General features: G+C 44.0%; 2 protein-coding genes across 2 annotated transcripts; both read right to left on the bottom strand.

Moving 5' to 3' along the window:
• Positions 1 to 2,410: 2,410 nt before the first annotated feature.
• Positions 2,411 to 2,558, bottom strand: LOC104512264 (neuropeptide-like protein C4orf48 homolog; the record flags this gene model as incomplete). The annotated part of the gene is made up of 1 exon (XM_010155184.1): positions 2,411 to 2,558. A coding segment is annotated over exon 1 (133 nt), but the record flags the coding sequence as incomplete, so codon positions are not given.
• A 10,784-nt stretch (positions 2,559 to 13,342) lies between these two features.
• Positions 13,343 to 20,213, bottom strand: LOC104504885 (neuropeptide-like protein C4orf48 homolog). The gene is made up of 3 exons (XM_010155183.1): positions 20,075 to 20,213; positions 18,420 to 18,508; positions 13,343 to 13,582 (listed from the first exon to the last, which is right to left on the bottom strand). Exons 1-3 carry the CDS (start codon positions 20,196 to 20,198, stop codon positions 13,511 to 13,513), a joined length of 285 nt encoding a protein of 94 aa, XP_010153485.1. The 5' UTR covers positions 20,199 to 20,213; the 3' UTR covers positions 13,343 to 13,510.
• Positions 20,214 to 20,878: the final 665 nt, after the last annotated feature.

Raw genomic sequence — 20,878 nt, 5'->3', positions numbered from 1 at the left:
ACCTTCCCTGGCTCTGAGGTCAGACTGACAGGCCTCTATTTCCCTGGATCCTCCTTCTGGCCTTTGTTGTAGATGGGTTTCACATTTCCTAACCTCCAGTCAAGTGGGACCTCCCCAGTTAGCCAGGACTGTTGATAGATGATGGAATGTGGCTTGGTGAGCATGGGACAGCTCATCTCTAGAACATCAAACTCTGTCTTCCAGATAGGCAAATGGCCTCCTGTCATGGACAAAAGTGTGCCAGAGACCATCCTAGCAGGTCACTAGTACAGTCATGTCCCCATGCCAGGGAATGTCCATGGACAATGGTTATGGATGTGACCTTCATGGCCAACAATGGATGCACATGAAAGAGCACAAGAACAGGCCAAGTATGGAGAGATGTATCCCCAAACACCCTTCCAGGCATCAGGAATATGCTGAGGCACCTCCTGAGCCAGAAGAACTACTGCTGTATCTAACAGCTCTTTCTAAGATCCTTTTCCTTGAATTTATCCAATCAGTTCTGCAATCCCATATAAACTTTTAGCATCCTCTCAACAAGTGGCTGATTAGGAGCAACCTGAGATTCTTCTTGCTTTAGAACTCTGTCTCTGCAGCAGAAAACAATTTACAATTCATGATCAGCTGATGGCCTGGCCTCAGACATAAACACCGTCATGCATTCGTAGAGATGCTACCAGCCTCCTTTACTCAGGACAAAGCAGCATGTCTCTGCAGAAACACCGGCCACAGAACCACTCTGACCTGGCCTTCATTCCTCACTCTCACCTCTCCGAGTAAGACAAGGAATCTTTCTCAAGGGCTCTTCAGGGGACTCAGCAGCCTGGCCACAGCACAACTATGAGATAACTCCTTGAGCCTGGGTCAGACACCCTGGCCAAGAGTATTGTTCTACGGATAAAATGGGAGTTTCCACTACACAAGCAGAACAAGGAATCACCATATACTTTTCCCAAAAATGTGTTGACTTGCCTCTGCTAACTTAGACACACAAAAAGCATATATGATTTATCTTTCAAAGTGTGATTTTCTCCTTAAGGCCACAAAATGGACTACTACCCACAAAACTTATTAATTAATAGCCATAAACTGGAAAACAGAAGGTTCAACCTGAACATGAGGAAACACTTCTTCACTGTGAGGGTGACAGAGCACTGGAACAGGCTGCCCAGAGAGGTGGTGGAGTCTCCTTCCCTGGAGACTTTCAAAAGCCGCCTGGACTTGTTCCTGTGTGATCTACTCTGGGTGACCCTGCTCTGGCAGGGGAGTCGGACTACATGATCTATAGAGGTCCCTTCCTACCCCTACCACTCTGTGAGTCTGTGAATCTGTGAATGCACGCCTAGATAACAGACACACAAAAGAGAGATGAGGTCTGAGACAAAAACCTAGTACTAATAAAAAGAAGATAATGAAAAAGAAGGGAAATCAGCATTTAAGCCCCGTAGAGATGAATACACAGAATATTTGAAAATCAGTAATGGAATTATAGGAGAATAAAATGCAGTGAATAAATCAGGTCTTGTAGTAAATATTTTAGTAATGTAAAGACAGCTGTGATACTAAATAAGCACGACTAAGAACTACAGATTCGTTTGTATGCAATTACCTTCCTTCTTTTTTTTTCTCCCAGAGGATATTTTAAGTTTCTAATGAGTCCTGTCACCAAAACACCCTGAGAACATTGACTCCGTCCTCTAGTATCTTTGACCTATTGCTTCATTCTGGAGCTGAGAAGGTTTAACTAGAGACTTGCTCAAAATGACAAAGGAAGCCAATACAGAGCTGTGATCCAAACTCAACAGCTCCCAGCTCCACTGTGTGTTCAAGCTGGTCTGTCATGTTTATTTTTGAGGTTTGCAGAATAGCAGCAGGATTTCAGAAATCTATATATCCTTTACAAATACACTGCTTGGGTCAACTTCCCCTCTGTCAATCTGTAGTAATTACAGGAAAGTTGAACTTGAGATGTTGTTCCAAGCAAATACTAAAATAAGCAAAATGTAACACCCTGGCAGAAATAAACACAAATTTCCTTCTAACAACATCCAGACTAGCAAGGACTTCATATGTATTGTGGCAGATCTGGAAACAAAACTCTCAAGGAGCAGATGGAAAAAACCTACAACCAAAGAGCTTTAAAACAAGCTCTAATTAAAATTCCAGTATTCAGTTAGTATTTTTTCCTAAAGAACTCCTAACCCTTTGCTTGCTTGCTGCTTTTAAAGGCACTGTTTTCCTGTGTTTTGCTGACATGTTACAAATTCATCGCTACTCCCTCACCAGTTGGGTGATGCAGGTCTCCCCCAGGAGCGCAAGGTCTGTGTGGCTGCTGGAGGTTAAGTGGAGGAAGGCAAGCAGGACTCGGTGCAGTGGGAGGGCACGAGTGTGCACGGCAGGTACTTACTTTCTGCAGGAATAACACTCCCGGAGTCCTGGCCGGCCCCCACAAGCCTCACACTTAGCAGGACAACCACCGAAATGAACGGGATCGCCACACGCAACATGCTGCAGACAGACGGCAACGCCATTACTCTCATCAATAATTCAAGCTTTCTTCCCTGCCTGAAACGAGGAGAAATAGTGAAAATCAGCAGCTTGCTCCCAGCACGCTCCCCACAAAGGAGTGGATGAGACGTGATGAGCACGGACCCACACATACACACCAACCCACATGCACACATCACTGCAGTGACAAGCCATGGGCTTGCGATGCACCCCAAGGACCACTTTGTCAAGTACCTGAGCTTTCCCTTCCCCTGCGTGCCAGACCCTCGGAGCAGCTGTAGCGAGCAGGCGAGGCTCCAGCAGCCACTCTGAGCATGCGTCCCCCCTGCATCCCCCCCTTCCCTGATTAGGGTCATTGCCATGGAGATCTGCTATAGCAACACTGAAAAATTGGAGCTGCCAAGTGGAGAAGAAGATTTAAAGGGACCACAGCATGGTGGATGGTGGGTGCTGTACTCCTCCTCTGCCTCCGCTCCTTGAAGGCCGTGTCCTCTCCTTGGTGAACACTGGTTGCTGCCACCCACATTAGAGGATCCTAAGCCATTTGTGTGTTTGTTGCTTCTACTCCATACAGGACTGTGCTGAAATATGCAGGTCCCATCCCCTGCTTTATCTGTAACTCACAAGTGAGATTTTGTTCCAGGGAGTTTCAAGTGAGTTGAAAACTCGGAAGTTTGCTTGCAAAAATAAAGATCCAGGGCCTGCTGATGGTGCCCTGGGCTCTGGGGAAGACTCCATTATGGGCTTTGTTTAACTACAGTGAAAATGAAGCCTTGTGGATAACAGCAACATTGGCACGTGAACCAACCAGGAATATGCATCCTGCACAGCACCCCTCTAGGTAACCATGATTAACAGCCCAGCAAAATTTTAAGGATGCTCGCTTTAAGCTCAACACTTGATCTGGGATTTTGCTAATAGGCTGCGTCCTGACAAAGCTCAAGCATGAGCCCTCCTGCACAGGGGCTCTCCCTCAGGACCTGGCTGAAGTCAAGAGTTCAGAATGTGGAGGTGATATGTTTTGGAAAAGAGAGAGGCTCTCAATACCTGTTTGCCCCAGAGAATGGTTAAAGCCCCGTCTTGCAGCCTATCTGTTCAATGCACAGCTTTGTCCTCTCGGGGGGATGCTCCACCTCCTCTCACCAGGGAGCAGGCTCCAGCCTCCCTGGTCTGTACGGAATAAGTGACCTGCCAGGCTGTGGAGGTACCAGCCCTCCTGGTCTGAGACACAATTTATCACCTGGCTTTCTTCAGGAACTGTCGCTAGCAATCTACTCTGCTTCTATTTTACTTGTTCCTGTGGCTTCCTCAGAATTACCTCTCACATCCCTCATTTCAATGCTTATGCTTTCGGACCAGGTTAGTTAAAAGTCAGCTCAAAGGACTCCAGGCTCTTGCCCCCTTTCTGGCGAAGTGGAATTGCCTTGTGCATGCAGGAGAGGGCTTTGCGGCAGAGCAGCCCACACTAGGGGAAGCCATTCCTACAGGAATGACGTGCTTTTAGCCCAAAGTGCAACTGCAACTCAACTTCCCTGGCGTGGAAGGTCCGAGTGAAGGTGTCGGTCAGTGGGGTCTTCATGAGGTGAGTCAGGGCACACGTGTGCACCAACCTGGCTCCACTCACATTATGAGAAGCTGAGACTCCTAATCCAAGCTCTGAAGTTGGATGCCTGAAGTGAGGCTGTGTGAGACGGCCCAGCATAACTTCCTTTGTTCCTTCACAGGCCTGACAAAGAAGCAGCTCCCTAAGAGGCAGGATATAATGGAACAACATTGTATGGTTTGACTATACACACATCTAGGGCTGGTCACATAGTCTAGCCCTGATCTGCAGTTTGAAATAACACCAAATGGAAATTCTGGCACAAAATCCTAACCTCACACTTCCATTCCCCCTGGCATATGTGTTTCTTGTGCATACCCTCATTATGGTCCCACGGCCATATCGTACTTTTCATACATGACCTTCAAGAAAAGGACAGAAAGAAATTGTCTACAGAGGCAATAACCTTTGATAAGGGGGTAAGTACTGTTTGTTCTGGTAATTTTTCAAGGTATCACTATAGTGTTTTCTAAAATTGTAACTATTTTGTAAAAAGATGTTTCATAATTCCTTGGTCTTTTCAGGAGGTAGGTAGAACAAGCAGTACAACCCACAGTGAGGTAAGGAAAGAAACTTGACGGCTCAGGGAGGAAGGGCAACCACAGAAGGAATCAGAAGTGTTACCTGTCTTAAACAACTGCAGAAAGTATAAAAGGGGATCAGAGCAAAGAATTTGGGAAAATTTGGAATAAAGAGAAACTGAACATCCCAAAATACGTCATTATCAGAATGCCAAGACTCCAAGGATGCCTACACATGGTTTGGTGCTATCTTGTTATTAGGGTCTCTTTATCATAGAATCATAGAATCACAGAATAGTTTGGGTTGGAAGGGACCTTTTAAATGGTAGGGACACCTTCAACTAGATCGGGCTGCTCAGAGCCCCATCCCACCTGGCCATGAATGTTTCCAGAGATGGGGTGTCTCCCACCTCTCTGGGCAACCTGTGCCGGTGTTCCACCACCCTCATTGTAAAAAGTTTCTTCTGTATAACTAGTCTAAATCTTTAGTTTAAAACCATTACCCCTTGTCCTATCACTACAGACCCTACTCAGAAGTCTATCTATATTAGCCCCCTTTAAGTACTGAAAGGCGCATTAAGGTCTCCCCAGAGCCTTCTCTTCTCCAGGCTGAACAAGCCCAACTCTCTCAGCCTGTCCCCATAGCAGAGGTGTCACAGCAAAGTTTTGTGTATTTGTATATGCATTCCATAAAGCCTCTCTGTGAGAGGATGGACTGTCTTTGTCTTGCTTTCTGACTGCTCAGCCACCCACTATCCAGACTTTACACTGTGATAACACCACAGAAGGAGTCCTTGCTGAATTGGACTACTGCCATCCAGACAGTACAACACCATTGAACCTGCTCCCACTTGTGACAGTGAAGGGGTTCTGCAGTAGGGCCATGTCTCTGCACCATCTAATGGGGTAGACGGTGTTATTTCTGTCTTACAGCACATTACTAAGCTTAAAATAATGTCCTTTTTTAAAAATTGTTTGGTGCCAATGTAAAACAATCAGACATTGCACCTGCAGAGTCAGGCCAGTTTTTGCGTCAAATGCTGTGGTCTTTAAGAAGCATGAAAAAAACTCCTCTTTGCAATTAAACCGTATGGTCCAAGATGCAGTTCTCAATTCACAGGGAACAGGAGCCAGTCTGCATGGAAAAATTCCAGAAATCTATGTTGTTCTATCACCTCCAGCAAAGCTGAAGAAGAGAGAAGCATGAAAGCACTCGCATGACTTGCTTTGCTATTACATTGACTATAGCCTACCACTATGACTAAGGGATACCAGTACTAAATTTACTTTGAAGAATGAGAAAATTCCAAGAGATTCATAGGAGTCCATTTGCTGCCTGAAGAACATCACAGTGAATCCCAGAGGGCTGCTGGAAATATTTATACCTTGGCTTCTTTTTCTACAGAGAATCCATACCTAATTATCATTTGCTAATAAAAGAAGAGTTTCCTCCAATGTAATCAGAAACATCCAGACATTTATTAGTGAGGATAGACATCTGGCAGCTCCCTCACAACATCTCTTATTGATGCTTAAGTGTTACAGTTATTGAGAGTTACATCTTTGCAGTGGAGGAAGAAAATGCATATGCCTAGTTAAAATCACTAACAGTCAAAGCCTGAGTTAAATACACATGCATGAAAGGAAGGTGCAGGCAAAGGTTCTGATTTTATAACTCCACTATTATAAGTCATGGGTACAAATGGCAAAGATAGGGGTGGTTAATCCCAGACTAACATGAAGTGCGAAATCACTGCCTGCTAACACGGCCATAAGCTCTTTGCCGAATTCAAACAGGAGAAGAAAGCAGAGAGACAGAAGAATCTGTGTCTGGTTACTATTACTTGAATAATAGAGTGGCAAGAGAATACAGGCACAACCCCAGAGAGGCCAAGAAGCAAAACCAGATGCAAATGGTGAGAAACATGAGGAATAGCAAGAAAGCATTCTTTAAACACATGAGGAGTAAGGAAGACAAAAACGCAGTGAAGAGTTTGTTCTCTGTTCAGCAGAAGGGGAAAGTTAATCAAGTTGATGCCTAGAAAGTGATGCAGGGCTTAGCACCTATTTGATCTACCAACCACCATATGGTGAACTAGTGAGCAGGAGGCTAACACAACTGATACCAGCGAACGTGTTTTAAGTAAGAACATTTAGCAGAAATTTGCTGTGGTGACATATGCTTGTAGGGTTGTGACAGATCACTCTACTGGGTTTCAGTCTGCCTAGTCCTCTCTTTTTACTCAGGCCTATTAGTAGACCTACCTTGGGATACTTAAAGAAAGTAAAACAATCACCATCAGCAATTATTGCTGAAGGCTCAGGGAAGATGTGAGTTATGCCAGCCATGGAAAAGGGTAAATGCAGTGACTATCTTTAAAATGGGGAAGAGAAACTGGAAAATGACACACAAACCTGTTTCACATCAATCCCTGAGAATGTTTTAAAAGCAGTAATTCCACTGACAGTTTGCAAGCATTCAGAAAACAAGAAGTGGAGTTACAAATAAGAGGTATTTGTCAAGAATCAAGTCAAACCAGTGTAGTTTCCTTCTGTGACATGGTAACAGGCCTTGCCAGTAGGGGAAAGCCAAATTTAATCAACTTGAGGATGGTTTCTGATGCTGTGCTGCACAGCATTGTCTTAGCAAACTAAGGGGACTGCTCTGAGGCCAACAGAACTGGCTGGGTCACTGCCGAGAGTTAGCAGTGGGTCACTGTCACCATGGAAAGACATATCACACGGCGTCTGCAGAGACTTAGGTCAAGGGTTATTCAGCATTCCAGTCAGCTGGATAATGAATAAGCAAAGTGGTTAATTAAGATGAAACATCAGCCTGAGAGGTTATAAGCAATGCTGGGGGAGAGGACCAGAATTCTAAATCCTAGAGACAAGCTGGAAAAAAGGGTCTAAAACCAGAATCAGATTTGAGAAGGATGAGATCAAGGTGCTCCACTTCATCAGGAATAATCAGTGGTTCATCATTAGAATGGGGAACAGCAGGCTAAGTGGCACTTCTATAGTGGAGCTAGGGAGTCACGAGCTGAAATCAGATAACAATATTCTGTCATTGCCAAAAAAATGCAATTATGTTGGGATGTAAAAAAAAAAAAGTGCTCAGCAGTAGGGCTGAGCAGTAGTACTGCATCGGGTTGGGTCACTACAATACTAGGAGCTAGCAGAGATACCAACAGCAGCAGAAATAACCAGGGATTTAAATTGCATCAAGGAGGCACCACCACAGCCCCTGGAAAACTTTTTAATAATAGGGATGGCACTGGGATGGATTTCCTGTGAAAGACAGGGATATTTAAGTCTGCAGGTATAAACTAAATATCATTTGGGAATGGCATTGGGACAGTTGGCCCTGCATAAAGACAGGGGACTGTCTGGGTGATCTCTTATGGATACCCTTCCCTTCCTGGTTTTTGTGATTCTATGATTACAAGAATAATTTTTCTTCCCAGCTCTCTGTGTTTTATAATTCCAGCATAAACACAGACACCCCTGGGAGAAATGCATTGCCCTTGTCCAGCATCTGAAATTCCAACTATTCCTCCTTCGTCAGTTATCAGGGCAAAGGCAATGGTTTTGTGGTCTAAGCAAGTATGATGGCTAGACAACATTCCCATTATGGAATGGGTCACTGATAAAGGAATTCAGAGACATTTGGCTGCAGGGCAGCTGCCAGGGCCAACAGCTTCTTAATTCTCCTTTAAATAATTATTTCAGAGTCTTACAGATTAATTGAGAGGTGAGAGGCTGGTGCACTGGAGACGTTCTGGCCGATACAGTATAAATTGTATTGTCTTTTTATCTGACAGCCATCTCTGGCCCTGAGAAAGACTGAAAATTAAAGCACCCTATACTTATCTTGTCCCTCATGCCACAAGATAATGATTCACCTTTGCTTGATGGCTCAGTATTCTCTTTAAAGGATAGAGTGAGAGGTTTGGTCGGGGGAAAAGTCTCCCCCCTGAAATGACAAATCTGCTCTTGGCAGCATTGCTTGACAAGTTCCCCATCTTAGAGCTTCCTGGAAAACCCTGCCAGAATCCAGTCACAAGCTGAACCTTGGTCAGACTATGAGGCTTTGACACACTGCAGCTGTCCCTACTAAGTCCACTCAGCACTGACAACGGATGTGGCTGTAAACAGGGAGCGTGGTAGAACCTCAGCACCAAGATATCTAATGCAGGAACTAGTCAACTCCAAGAGGCCTCTTTCACCACTGTGTTAAGACGTGGGAAAGCATCCAGGCTTGACCAGTTCTCCAAAAACCAACTGATGCCAAGCATGACAGGCATCTTTAAACACCATCTAAAGCCTAGAATACTTTCTGCTACATAGGAATGGCTGCTGTCAAGCTATTGTGAAATGAAGGTCAGTTCAGGCTTTCGGTTCCAAGAAAAAGTAAGAACCAGTGGCGAAATACCAGTTTTCCTGATTTATATCTGAGGTTTGCATCAGACTGCTGGAAACAGAGCAACTGATGGCTGTGCTAGACAGGGGTGAATTTACAGCATAGGCAAGGGTTGAGTGCTGTCTGTGCACTCGGGCTGAATGCCACTGACAGTGAAGCTGCGCCCTTTGCCTTGCTACTGTCAGTCTTATCCCTGTTTAGGAAGATATAAGCATGTCATTTTTTTACATGCTAGAGAATCGTGTGTAACAATCCCTTCTGATTTCGTGTGTTCTGAGAGGAGCTGATGTTCAGGAAGAACCTGTTGGCTGTTTTTTTAAGTGCTGGGATTTGGGCAGGTTATTCTGTGGCTATGAAAAACGAAGTAAGAGAAGGCACAGGCAGTTCTCTTCTGCACAGCCTGTGTGTGAATACAGAAAGGGGAGGGGGGGAGATCTCATTTTATTTTACAATAGCTATTGACTTCTAGGACATGGTTCAGCCTTCCATGGGTAAAATACTGTTTGATTTGTACAGGGCTGAGGCTGCCACTGCGTTTGCCTGAGCACGAACATGAAGTGTTAAGTGCAGTGATTTATGCACACACTCAGAAAATTAAGATCCCCCCCATCCCAAAACAAGAATCTGAACACTGGGCTCCCTTGAAACCTGTGTCCTGCTTACCCTATGGAATGGTCTAACTTGCATCACCAGTCAGCAACCTTTCCAGTTGATTTGGACTTTCAAAGAAGAGTGAGGCTATATAAAGAATAATGAGAGAGTTTCCAGTCCCCTTACATTTTCAGACTCTGTTGACAAAGAGAACAAGCTACGGTTTCATCACTTAAATGACCAGAAAAGCGCAGTATCACTTACTTCGATTTAAACAGCAAAAGGTGCTCAAGGCCGATGAAGACAAGTTGATATGTTAGCAGGTTTTCAGCAAGGGTGCGGTCAGAGCACAAATCAAATTATGACAGCCTTGACTATCAGGAAAGAAAAGTGTTGGCAGACCAATGTAAGAAATAGAATATACGGAGATACTTGCATTTCCTTTCTCATGGCATCCATGCCTGGAACTCTTTTTCTTATGTTTTAAACCACTTTTTACAATTCAGGAGCTTAGAGGCCTTGAAAATACCATCTTTGCCACTCCCCATCTCTACAAGGTTACAGTCAGAACAGCAAGCTGGCAGTAGAAACTTAAGGAATATCTACATGAAGATTAAACTGCAAACCTAAGCTTAAAAACAAATACTGTGCTTAAAACTAGAGCAACATGCCAGCATATTTTACACTGTGATTTGTACTTAGTAAGTTCACAACACCTGAAGGTGTGACAGCCACCTTCCAGTGCTGCTGACATGACAGCTTTGCCCCAGACAGCTTTCAGTGCAGTCACAAAGCGAGAGACAACCACATAATGTAGTACAGGGAATAAATCCGGACGAGGTGTATAGCGAGAAGGATGCATGCGTGTTCTGATGGCCCTATTAAATACATATGAAACAACAGTTTGGATTTCACAAGGACCTTTGGATTCTAAGGAGAAAAAAATGCACTTCTTGTAGGAGGCACAGAGGCAGTTTTAAGTATGATGGGAAGAGAAAACCTGTTTGTACTAATGCTTTCCATTTTTCATGTTAAAAATGTCAGGCTTTCAGAGGGCACAGAAAATACTGTTTGTGTAACTGAAGAAGGACGAGAGGCAAAACAATGCCAGAGCCATCAAAGACATAGGACCATAAGTCTGGAAGAGATTTCCCAGCTCAGCAGCACGACCACAGCAACATGCAATCACTTTCAGACATTTTTCACCTTGCACAAGTGTTTGCTCCTCATGAGTGAACTGCTGCAAGATTTCTTTATGGCACAGGAGAGAGGAGCTGCATATCCAATGGTCAGCAGATCAACAGCATCACCCTCCTATTTGTTCTGACCCTGCCTCCAGCTGGTTTCGTTCAGTGCACCCCACTTCTTGTTTGGGAAGGCACAGCAAACAGTCATCCTCTGGTCACTCGTGGTTTTACAAACTACCATCTCCTTCTTCAGTCATCCCTGGTGTAGACTGAAGACTCCCAGTCTGTACTTTACTTCGGATTATTCTAGCTGTTTTGTCACCAGTTTATCTGCTTCTGGTGTACTCTTTTTCTCAATAAGAATGGTCTTGACTTTAATCACTGTGTCATATTAAACCTGAGTTTACATATTCAGATCCTTCAATCGTTTCCGTTCGCTTGCCCAGAACAGATATTCTGGTTGCTGGGTGCGATTCCCAGACCTCCCTGCCAATCCTTTTTTAGATCTGGTGGCATTTTAGAAATGGCTGTCTTCTGCTTTCCTGCTATTCTGGTGGTTTTGAATAAAAGGTAATACAGAGCAGTCATTCAACTACAGGAAAATAGGGAAGGTGGGCTTTAAAAGAGGCCCTTCCCCAAAATGTCTCCCCTGGACAGGTAATGAGATACCAGTGTTGCCCAGCACCATGTTCACTCCCTCCAGTCATCAGGATGGGGGACCAGGGGTGACTGAGAAATCCCTGGGCCTAGGGAGAGGGCAATGCCAGACCAGAAGATGGAATGGTGGTTGTGCTAGAGAGGAGAGCCAAGGTAGGTGCAGAACAAAGCCAAGCTAGAACAAGATAGGGATAACCGAGGTGTAGCAGAAGTCTTAGCTCTGAGAAGCCATTCTGCTACAGCCAGGATTAGCTGAAGCCCTCCAAAGGAGGGTTTGCTCCAAGAAGTCCAGAAAATGCTTTGGCATGCATGAGTAAGGACTGCTGCCCCTTCCCACACTCGGGGAGTGGAGCTGCTGGTGAGGCTTCAGTTACTCTTCTGTTGCCAAGCAGCCAGACACGAGCAGTGCCAGTGCTCCCATGCTGTGTGAACAGGCTTAGTGAAAAACACAGACAGGTGCTCCTTGAGGGAACTTGGGAGAGTGACATCAGAATCCTCTCTCCAGTTCACACTGAGCTTCTGTGCTGACCTATGTCCTGGTCCCATGCAGAAGGGCATGCTGTGCTACTCAGTGGGTAGGGATTGGTTTTCCAAGCCCTGTACAGGTTTGGCAACCCACTGAGGCTGTTCTGTTCCCCTACTCCCCGCACTGTTTGTTACCACAGTCACAGCTCCGCTGGCAGGGCAGTAGTTGTGTTTCCTCCATCATCCTCCTCCAGCAAAGTCCCACCAGTTTAGTTTGAGAAGGCCGCAGGCAAGCACCTTCTTCCAAGAAGAAAAAAATCTCCGAAGAGATTTTGGCCTTCAGATGTCCACCTCCCATCCTTTCCCTAAGCCACGTTAGCACCCCACAGTCCCACTGCTGGAGTGGTTTGGGATGGCTCTAAATCACATCAAACAAACTCACAGCATCTTCTCAAACTGGACAGCCTAATTCAGACGTGAGTGGACAAAGCATCTTAGAATAAAGTGGTAATGCTGAGGATAAAAATCACCTCATCTTTCACGTACACAAGTCTCTCTTCATGCCTGAAACAAAAAGAGCAGCTCTCAAAGGCAACTACAAGGAAAGACCGAAATGTTCAGAGTTCACTGAATGGACCAAATATGTCTGACCTAACCACTGTGTTTCACCTGAAGTAACATAAGGGGCAGTCTCGTGAAGAAAAAATTCTTGGCATTGCATGGAGCTTTCCTTCAATGGGATGTTGAGCAGTTGCTGGCAGCAGCATTCGGTACGACTGGAACTGGCAAGGTTGCCTAGTCATACCCTCGTTCTCCTTTTTCTACTCTATGCATGTGACCTGCTAAGATAAAGCTATTTAGAAATATAGTGGGTTAAGAATGGAGTGTCCAGGGAAGGAAGGGGAGAAACTAAAGGTTTTAATTAAAGAATACAATATTCTTAGTCAGGATACCAGAAAACTCAGCACTAAGATACAAGCTGTTTTGGTCCATGTACAGCGCGCATGTAAGTCCTCGTGACACATACCTCATTACAGCAGACAGAACTACAGCATGCCTGAATGTGGTCACAGTGCAGACAACAGACAGGAAGCACTTCCATCACCTTTAATACACAGGCAAAGACTACAGAGACCACAATTCCCTGTCTCAGTGTAACTGGGTAAGTTGCCACAGAGATACTGGAGACAAAAAAGCAGCTGCAGGTGTCTCTAGAGCACTGCTGGCCATATTTATCTTGTGGGTTACACTTGGCCAACTCTAATTTAAAAATCAAAGTAGGCAGATTTCTCCCCTACTCTAACACCAAATAACAGATTTACTGAATTAAGGCCTTACTGGCAACCCAGTGGACGTGAAGAGGGTACTTTTTAAAAAAAAAACAAAAAAACAAAAAACAAAAGACAGACAAATATGTAAGACACAGCCCCCCAATTTGCTCAGTACATTGGGCCATACATGCTTGCAACACGAACTCCATAAAGCTGTATTTTATACAGCTGCTTTTTAAAAACCGCTGAACAGGTGATACTCCTTAGCTGGCCTCCAGGATTCAGTTCAGCAGACTTGCAGTTACACAGTCGCACAGATTTCTCTTTTCCACCTGAAGAAGCAGAGTTCCTGTCTATATGAGGAAGGAACAAAAGCAACATCAAAAAACAAGTGTCAGCACTGTAACACTAATCAGCTCGCAAAGAAAAGTCCATCTTACTTTTGTTCTAAGATTTGGAATTGGTTGTATGAGACGAGGCTTGAGGTAAAACTCAGAGCTATTGCTTACTGCTCTACAAAACAGTTTAGCTTTTGCTCAATTGATTGTCACCAACATGGCAATACTTCCTGTGACATGGAGAAAGTCAGTCCGATACACACTCGTGTTTTTCACACCAGTACATTCACTATGGAACTGGGTGCTGTCATTGTTGTTTGAATTTATTTGTCTTTCTTACAGTCTTACTTCACTGCAAAAACTGGAGCATAAACTCTCAACATCATGAGAGGCTTAAAAAAAAAACCCCAAACCTTTCAGAATTTTCTTTTTACTTAAAAACAGCCTCAAAAATTAAATTTAGAGTATTAGAGCCTGCACTCACTACTGAAAGTTATACAGAGAAAGTAAGGCATAGTTTAATCATAGAATAATAGAATAGATCAACATGGAAGGCACCCACAAGGATCATCAAGTCCAATGCCCTGCTCCTCACAGGACTGCCTAAAACTAAACCATAAGCCTAAGAGTGTTGTCCAGGCACTCCTTGAACCCTGACAGGCTTGGTGCCATGGCCACTTCCCGAGGAAGCTGTTCCAGTGACTGCTCGCCCTCTCAGTGAAGAAATTTACTTCCGTTTTAACCTCCCCTGCTTCACTGTTGTTACTGTTAATATGCTGTTGGATCCTAAATTAGACGATAGGTTCTGAGCTGGCATACAGACATTACAGTTCAAACATGTGATGAGGTTCCTGCTTCTTTAAGGAAAAGGGGTCCCAAACTGGTGAAAGCAGAAGTCCCCCAGTTGAACTGGGGGTTCGTTGGTATCAGATCATTGCTGCCCACATGGATTTTCTGGAGCAATGAGGGCGGATTGGGAACTTCTCAGAGATGGAGCTGGGTATGATCAGAAAGGCCTGTACCGCTCTCAGCCTACCTGTGTGAGAAGGGGCTGAGGACCAGTGAAGGGACAGCAAGGCTGCATAAGGGACATTTGGGAATCCTTCCTCTTTAGCACACGATGGACCACAGAGCTGTTTGATATCAACATCATACCTTCCTCTCAGTTTGTCTATCATGAGCTGAAGCTGTATCTGAGAATCAGTCTGACCCAGGAGAGGACATCCTCCTTATTGTCATGGGACACGCTAGCTGTGGGAAGTCCACTCACCCAATTAATCCCCACTGGTGTAACCAGCGACACACAAAAAAGGGCATTATGAAGACCACCAGCTCTAAATGCCAGGGCGATCCATCCTTAATCTGCCTGTCTTGTGATTTTCGTATGAGAGAGAATTGCCATGTGATTAAGGGCTGTGTTTTAAAAGCTGTGTTATCCATGAAACCACGTCAGTGAAAGGCATTTAGAGCACGGCTGGGCTGAAGTGTCCTGCTTACCCCCTGCCTTCTGAGTACAGGAAAAACTATCAATTGGTCAGGTTTTTACACAGCCCTGTGGTTCTGTATTAAATCGGGTATCGCCTTTGACTGTCTCAGCTACCCTGCAAAACTGGAAAGATCTGATCAGACTTTGCTAATCACCTAAAGGACACTCAGTCACCACTTCCTAACCACCCCCTTGACATCATTTGCAACGGTTTGAATAAGGGAGGTTGACAGCATTCCAACAGCTTTGGAGCTAAGCCCCAAGGCTGCTTACCATCTTATATATCTTTAATAACATTTTCAATCCTTCATTTCTACTTTCATGGGCACATCTAACTTAATGTGCTTTGAACATTCCAAATAACCATTGACAGTTTAGAAAGGAATAAAGACCAAAATGAATGGCACTAAATACAGCTTTGCTGACTGTTCTGTGAGCATGATCACAAAACCATTTGCACTGAGGTTTGTTATTATCCCCTGGTGGGTTAAAGCACATTGAGAAAAACCCCAAACCAGAAAACCAACCAGGCAGGGGCCAGATTCTGAACCTACAAAAAAGCTGGTAAGTTCTAGCTAAAAATGCAGTTCCCGGACTCTTTGAATTCGTAATGTCCGCTGGTTAACTCTGAAAATTGGGGCTGGAATTCTGAAAGTAAGTGTCTATAGTGCAGACTTACAGTGAACTGTGTAGCCCATGGACTGGATTTGTTTTACAGGATTTGTTTTATGGCCTTCTCCTTGCTGGCCTCTGTCTTGAGCAGCTTTTAGACGCAGTAGGGAGCTGGCTGTGAACTGGCTGAATGGTTTTGATGGTAGCAGCTCCCTCCCAGCAGAACAAGAACCCTCTCCCCAGTTCATGATCAGAGCTGCACCTGCCACATGCTGCACTGTGCCTGAGTGGTGAATCACCAATATCCCTGGAACAGACTGCCCAGCGCTGGTTGCTGCTCTTGAAACAACTAATCCAGCCCGCAGCCTGCTCCACTGGGCCAGCACCAACGAAAGGGTGGAAAACAGCATGCAGTTGGCAAACAGATCTGCTACATGCATGGGTAATAGTCAGCCTCTCAGAGGTGGTCTGTGACCCTTCTCTTGCTGCATGAGTAAAATGCACCCAGCCTGTCAATCAGTAAGTGACTGTCACATCAGTGTAGGTTACCAGCATGTCTAGTCTTGTGAAAGGAAGGAGATACAGCCTATGGCCCCCCTAAAATGTTGTGTGACCTATGCTAGAGTCAGTCTGCCTTGAGAGACAGCATGCAGATCAACACAGGGCTAAATTAAGTGTGAAAACTCTTGAGCCGTGCAATAAAACTCTATGGTTTCCCCTGTAGAGAACTGCAGGGTGAGATTTGCAGGAGGAGTTAAATGGGAATTTCCTCTCTAAGCTTTTGGGAATCCCTCCCCCTCCAATACAGTTAGGACATGCTTAGTCATCACCTAAAAATCTTGCCTGCAAACAAAAGAGAGTTTTTCAAGGAAATAAGTGTCTCCAGTGGGAATATTAACAAAGGGAATTGTATTTTCGGGGACAGAAACATTTACCCCACTAAGCAGAAAAACAGACTAAAATAGTCAAACATAAAATATATATGTGGCTGAAAACAATTGTCTTAAAACTCCCGGTTTGCATCAAATTGGGCCACAGATGAATAATAAAGCTAAGAATTGAAACACTGTAGAAGGCAGTTTCAAGAAGTCCTCCACTATTAAATATTTCCATTTTTTTTGAAGATGTTGGCAGAATTCCTAGCTTGATGACTGGCATAGGCCGTTTCTAGTCCAGAGGCACTACAGGATCCCAGTATGGATTCAATTATCTAGATTTTAAATTATAAGGCAGCGATAGGTTTGTTTTGATGAGCATTTATCATGGAGCCACATTTTCAGGTTTGTTGTCAAATCTACAACTGTGAAAGTCAATAATAGGACATTCCTCTCAACTGAACCTTTTTTGTATCCTCACTTCCTCTCCTTGGCTGCCTCATATTTTCATTTTTTAAAAAGTACTAAAATACAGTTGCTACCTCTGGGGCTCTTACTGCTACTCCTGCTTTGGCTATCTGTATTTTCTAAAACTTCTCTCTTGGTCTGCAAGCTGTGGGTGCCATAAAGGTCACTGCCACAGCCAGGCAACCAGAGAAGATTTTAGTAATTGAGATACTTTTGAATGAAGATCTAGAAATTTTGGGTAAGAGTTCAAAGATTTGACAAAGAAAGAAAAGGTGTGCTACAACCGCTTCATAGCACTATCTGAACATCTTGTTTGGGCTGCACACAGTGCTCAGCAGATGAAGTATTCATTAACGAGATTTCTTCATGAAGAAGCCCAAAACACATTTGACCTGTAGTTTTTGAACAGATTTTGTTTAACTGTAAACGTGCTACATACCAATATGGTTCTGTTGGAATGTTTGTATTTTGTAGTATGTTCAAGGAATCTTCATTCCTGCACCTGCGTTTTCACCTAAATATCATGGACCCTGCTCAGAGTTACATCAAATCATTCTTCAAAGACGCCAGTTTGCAGGCTCTGAACTGTGAACAGCCTTGACCACAGATTAGAAAGGCAAAAGATTTGGAATGCCTTCTGTTGAAAAATCTGTGCAAGAGTGTAGCTATAGCACAAGGGTACGCGGGAGGTGGGGAGAAAGCTACCCTCTGGAGACACCGCTATCTGACAGCAGCTGGGATACAGCCAGTCACAGACTGCAGGTTGCAGTAGCAAGAGGCAGATTCAACTTCCCTCACAGAAGGAAGATATCAACCTTGGCAAATTCTCCACACTGACTGCAAGCCAAACAAGTTTTGTTCCCTATGCTGTTCTACTTTGGGGCATTTTTCATCATTATGGAATCAGAGCAATGTAAAAAGTATCTATGAAGTGATGTTTCCTGCCTTAGCCTCTCCCCAGGGGTAAAAGCACATGCAGGGGAGTATTTTATTTTAGCAGGCTTTTTGTGTGAGCTGGCTCTCTCCTTTTGGGTAGTAAATATAAATGTTGCTTTCACCTTACTCCTCCTAACATACAAACAAAGGTGTGTGCTCAGCATTTGGAATGAGAGTAGCAGTGCTAGTGGCTCTAAGTTGGGCAAGAGAAGGAGAGAGAGCTGAGGGCTCTCAGTTCACGCTTTCCTAAGCCTCCTAGAGTCCCTAGTACCCCAAGTCAGAAGAATTCCACAAATCACTGCCTAGAGAGATGAAACATAATTGCCCAGCATCACCTTAGAAAGCAGGACAGCACAGTTGACTGACAAGTGTCTTGTGCAAAATCCTTCCACCTTACCTACTTCTATCTATAGCATTTGCTTCTATATTAAAAAACAAAGAGACAAAACGAACAAGAAATGGAATTTTTCCTTACCCGTGTGTCTAGATTATACGCTGTCTTCTTTAAATCCTGCAGAGCCCTCTGCATGAACTCAAACGCATGGCAGTCAACACAGGGACGGCCTAGGAGAACATTCGGTAGAGAATCGTGACTATATGGCATGAAGTATTAAGTAGAAGGAATAAACAGTGATTTTGAGCATGAGGAAGAGCTACAGAGAAGTGTCCACACAGTGAGTACTGATATATGTACTCCCAAACAACCCAGGTTATTGTAAATGATGGTCCACCCAGCCTCTCAATGACAGAAGAATGACTTCAACAAATTTACATTAAAAACTTTCTTCCTTCTTTATTGCTGTTCCCCTCATCCTTCTGTTGTCACAGTTCATAGCGTGGACATGCTAAACCCTTAACTTGAGCCTTTCATTTTGTTCCACCAACCCTCAAGCAGCAGATAAACACAATGCCCTATCATTAGTGAGCACTGCTGATAAGCAGAACTGGACTAATTGCAGTGTTTAAGATAGTATTCCCATATCTAGATATCCAGACTGAAGGTCACAAGGCTCCCTTTACCTTGATCATCATGTACACAAAGCTGTGCCCTAACAGATAGCAGTACTGAGACAGAACAAATATAGACATGATGAAATGCCTTTGAATCATCAGACTCTACATATGCTCTTATTTGCCTCTCAGTGCCTGTGCCTCTCCAACAACTTCATAGGAAATATTGCGTAAGTGAGAAATTCTGGGTCCAGGTTTAGTTTGCTCTCTGGGGTATGGTAAGGAAAAAAGGATGAAACCTAGAGCGATATTGGAAAATCCTACAATGTCTGTCAGCCTATTTTGCAAACACTTGATATCTGACTGATTACTACATGCCTCCCTCCGATAAACTGGAATATAAGCTTCCAGCTCATGATCTGTGTGCTAACCAGCAGCCAGGAATACTGCCTGCTGGAGAAAAGGAGCCTGACAAATTCTTTAACTGGCTAAGGAAAAAAATAAAGAGACGGGAAGTAAACATTGAGCAGTATTAAAGACTTCTTCTCTCATTGCTCTGCCACCGCCCAACCTTAGTGTTATTATATTTGCTCCAGACAAAAAGACAGGACAGCATTTTCCACATGAACAACTTGATGCAAGACCTGTCATTATGTCTATGACAAACTCAACACAGATCAGCAAAGGAGAATTAGGTGGTGGAAGGCTGCGAGACTAAGTGTTGACAAAGTGTGCTTTCTTGGCATCTTCATCGTGAAATTTTTTTAACAAAAGCTACTGACTTGAATACAGTAGACATTACCAAGAACGCAAGATGTAATGAACAGTCAATGTCAGTTGAAAAAAAACAAGTCTCAGTAATGTCTCTGAAAAGCAGACAGGGTGATTCCTAACATATAAAGGGCTAACGCAATGAAAGGGCTGTACAAAAGAAAAAGGTACAGAACAGTGGCAAATTTCAGGTACAAGCAAGACAGCAACAGGCAGGACACAAGGGTAAGACAGTGGAGAGCCTTGGATGCAGGAGAAAAACAGTACTGGTATAAGTTGTGGTTTTAAGACAACATAAGATAGCTATTTCCAAAATGGTTTGATTTGGACAAGGTTCAGTGATTTGAAGTCCTGCAGCATTCAAACTACAGCACAACCTGTAGGAGAGGAGTGTAGGGTGGTACGTACTTTCAGCTGGTATGGCTGTTCCCGCTTCTTGATCTAATCTAACAGGCTCCGCGAGAAGCAGTGCAACCACAAAAACTAAAGGAAGTGTAAGGACCACTCTTCTCAGAAGGCAGGCTGCCAGCATCTTGGGAACGGGTGCTTCTCTGTTTATCACGAGACAGAAACAAGTCAGTGAGAAGTATTACAGATACAAGGGTTTTGTTATAAAGGACTTAATGTTCCTGACAGCTAAAGCATTGGGAGTCTTCCTTTGAAAGACAAAACCAAAATAAATCAGATCTACAGCATGGACAGAAGTTCTCTGTACTTTTCCAGCAATGCACATAAAACCCAACTGGGGAGAATGTCCCTAGATGTGAAGGAGATGATTAGAAGCCCCTAGACATTTTTTGGTTTCGTTTGCAAGCCAGGATGCCAGCTCCAGACTGCAATCTTTTTTTCTAACTACACAGTTCCAGACCAGCACATGAATCTGGACAGCTGGTTCACTCTTAGCCTCTGAGATAGAACTGCAGGGATTATAGAGCTGTCTGGAATAGACCTGAGCAGGGAAATGAGGTTTATACCCACTGACTTGCTTTACTCTTTTCACAAGGATGACAACTAAAGCTAACCATTGTCATTAATTATGCACCACTGACCATAAAAACTTAGTCCTTGATGAAAGCAGCTGAAGGAAAAGACTTTTGTTAAACCTCCACTAATCCACAGGTAGAACTTCTAATGGTAAATGCATCAAAACTCTTTCTGTTTCCCCTCCTGATCTGGGCTTGAGACCTTTATTTGCAACCATCCCTATGTTTC

This window comes from Eurypyga helias, unplaced genomic scaffold (genome assembly GCF_000690775.1).
Source record: "Eurypyga helias isolate BGI_N326 unplaced genomic scaffold, ASM69077v1 scaffold4917, whole genome shotgun sequence".
In the NCBI taxonomy this organism is placed as follows: Eukaryota; Metazoa; Chordata; class Aves; order Eurypygiformes; family Eurypygidae; genus Eurypyga; species Eurypyga helias.
This window is presented reverse-complemented; position numbering and strand designations above follow the sequence as displayed.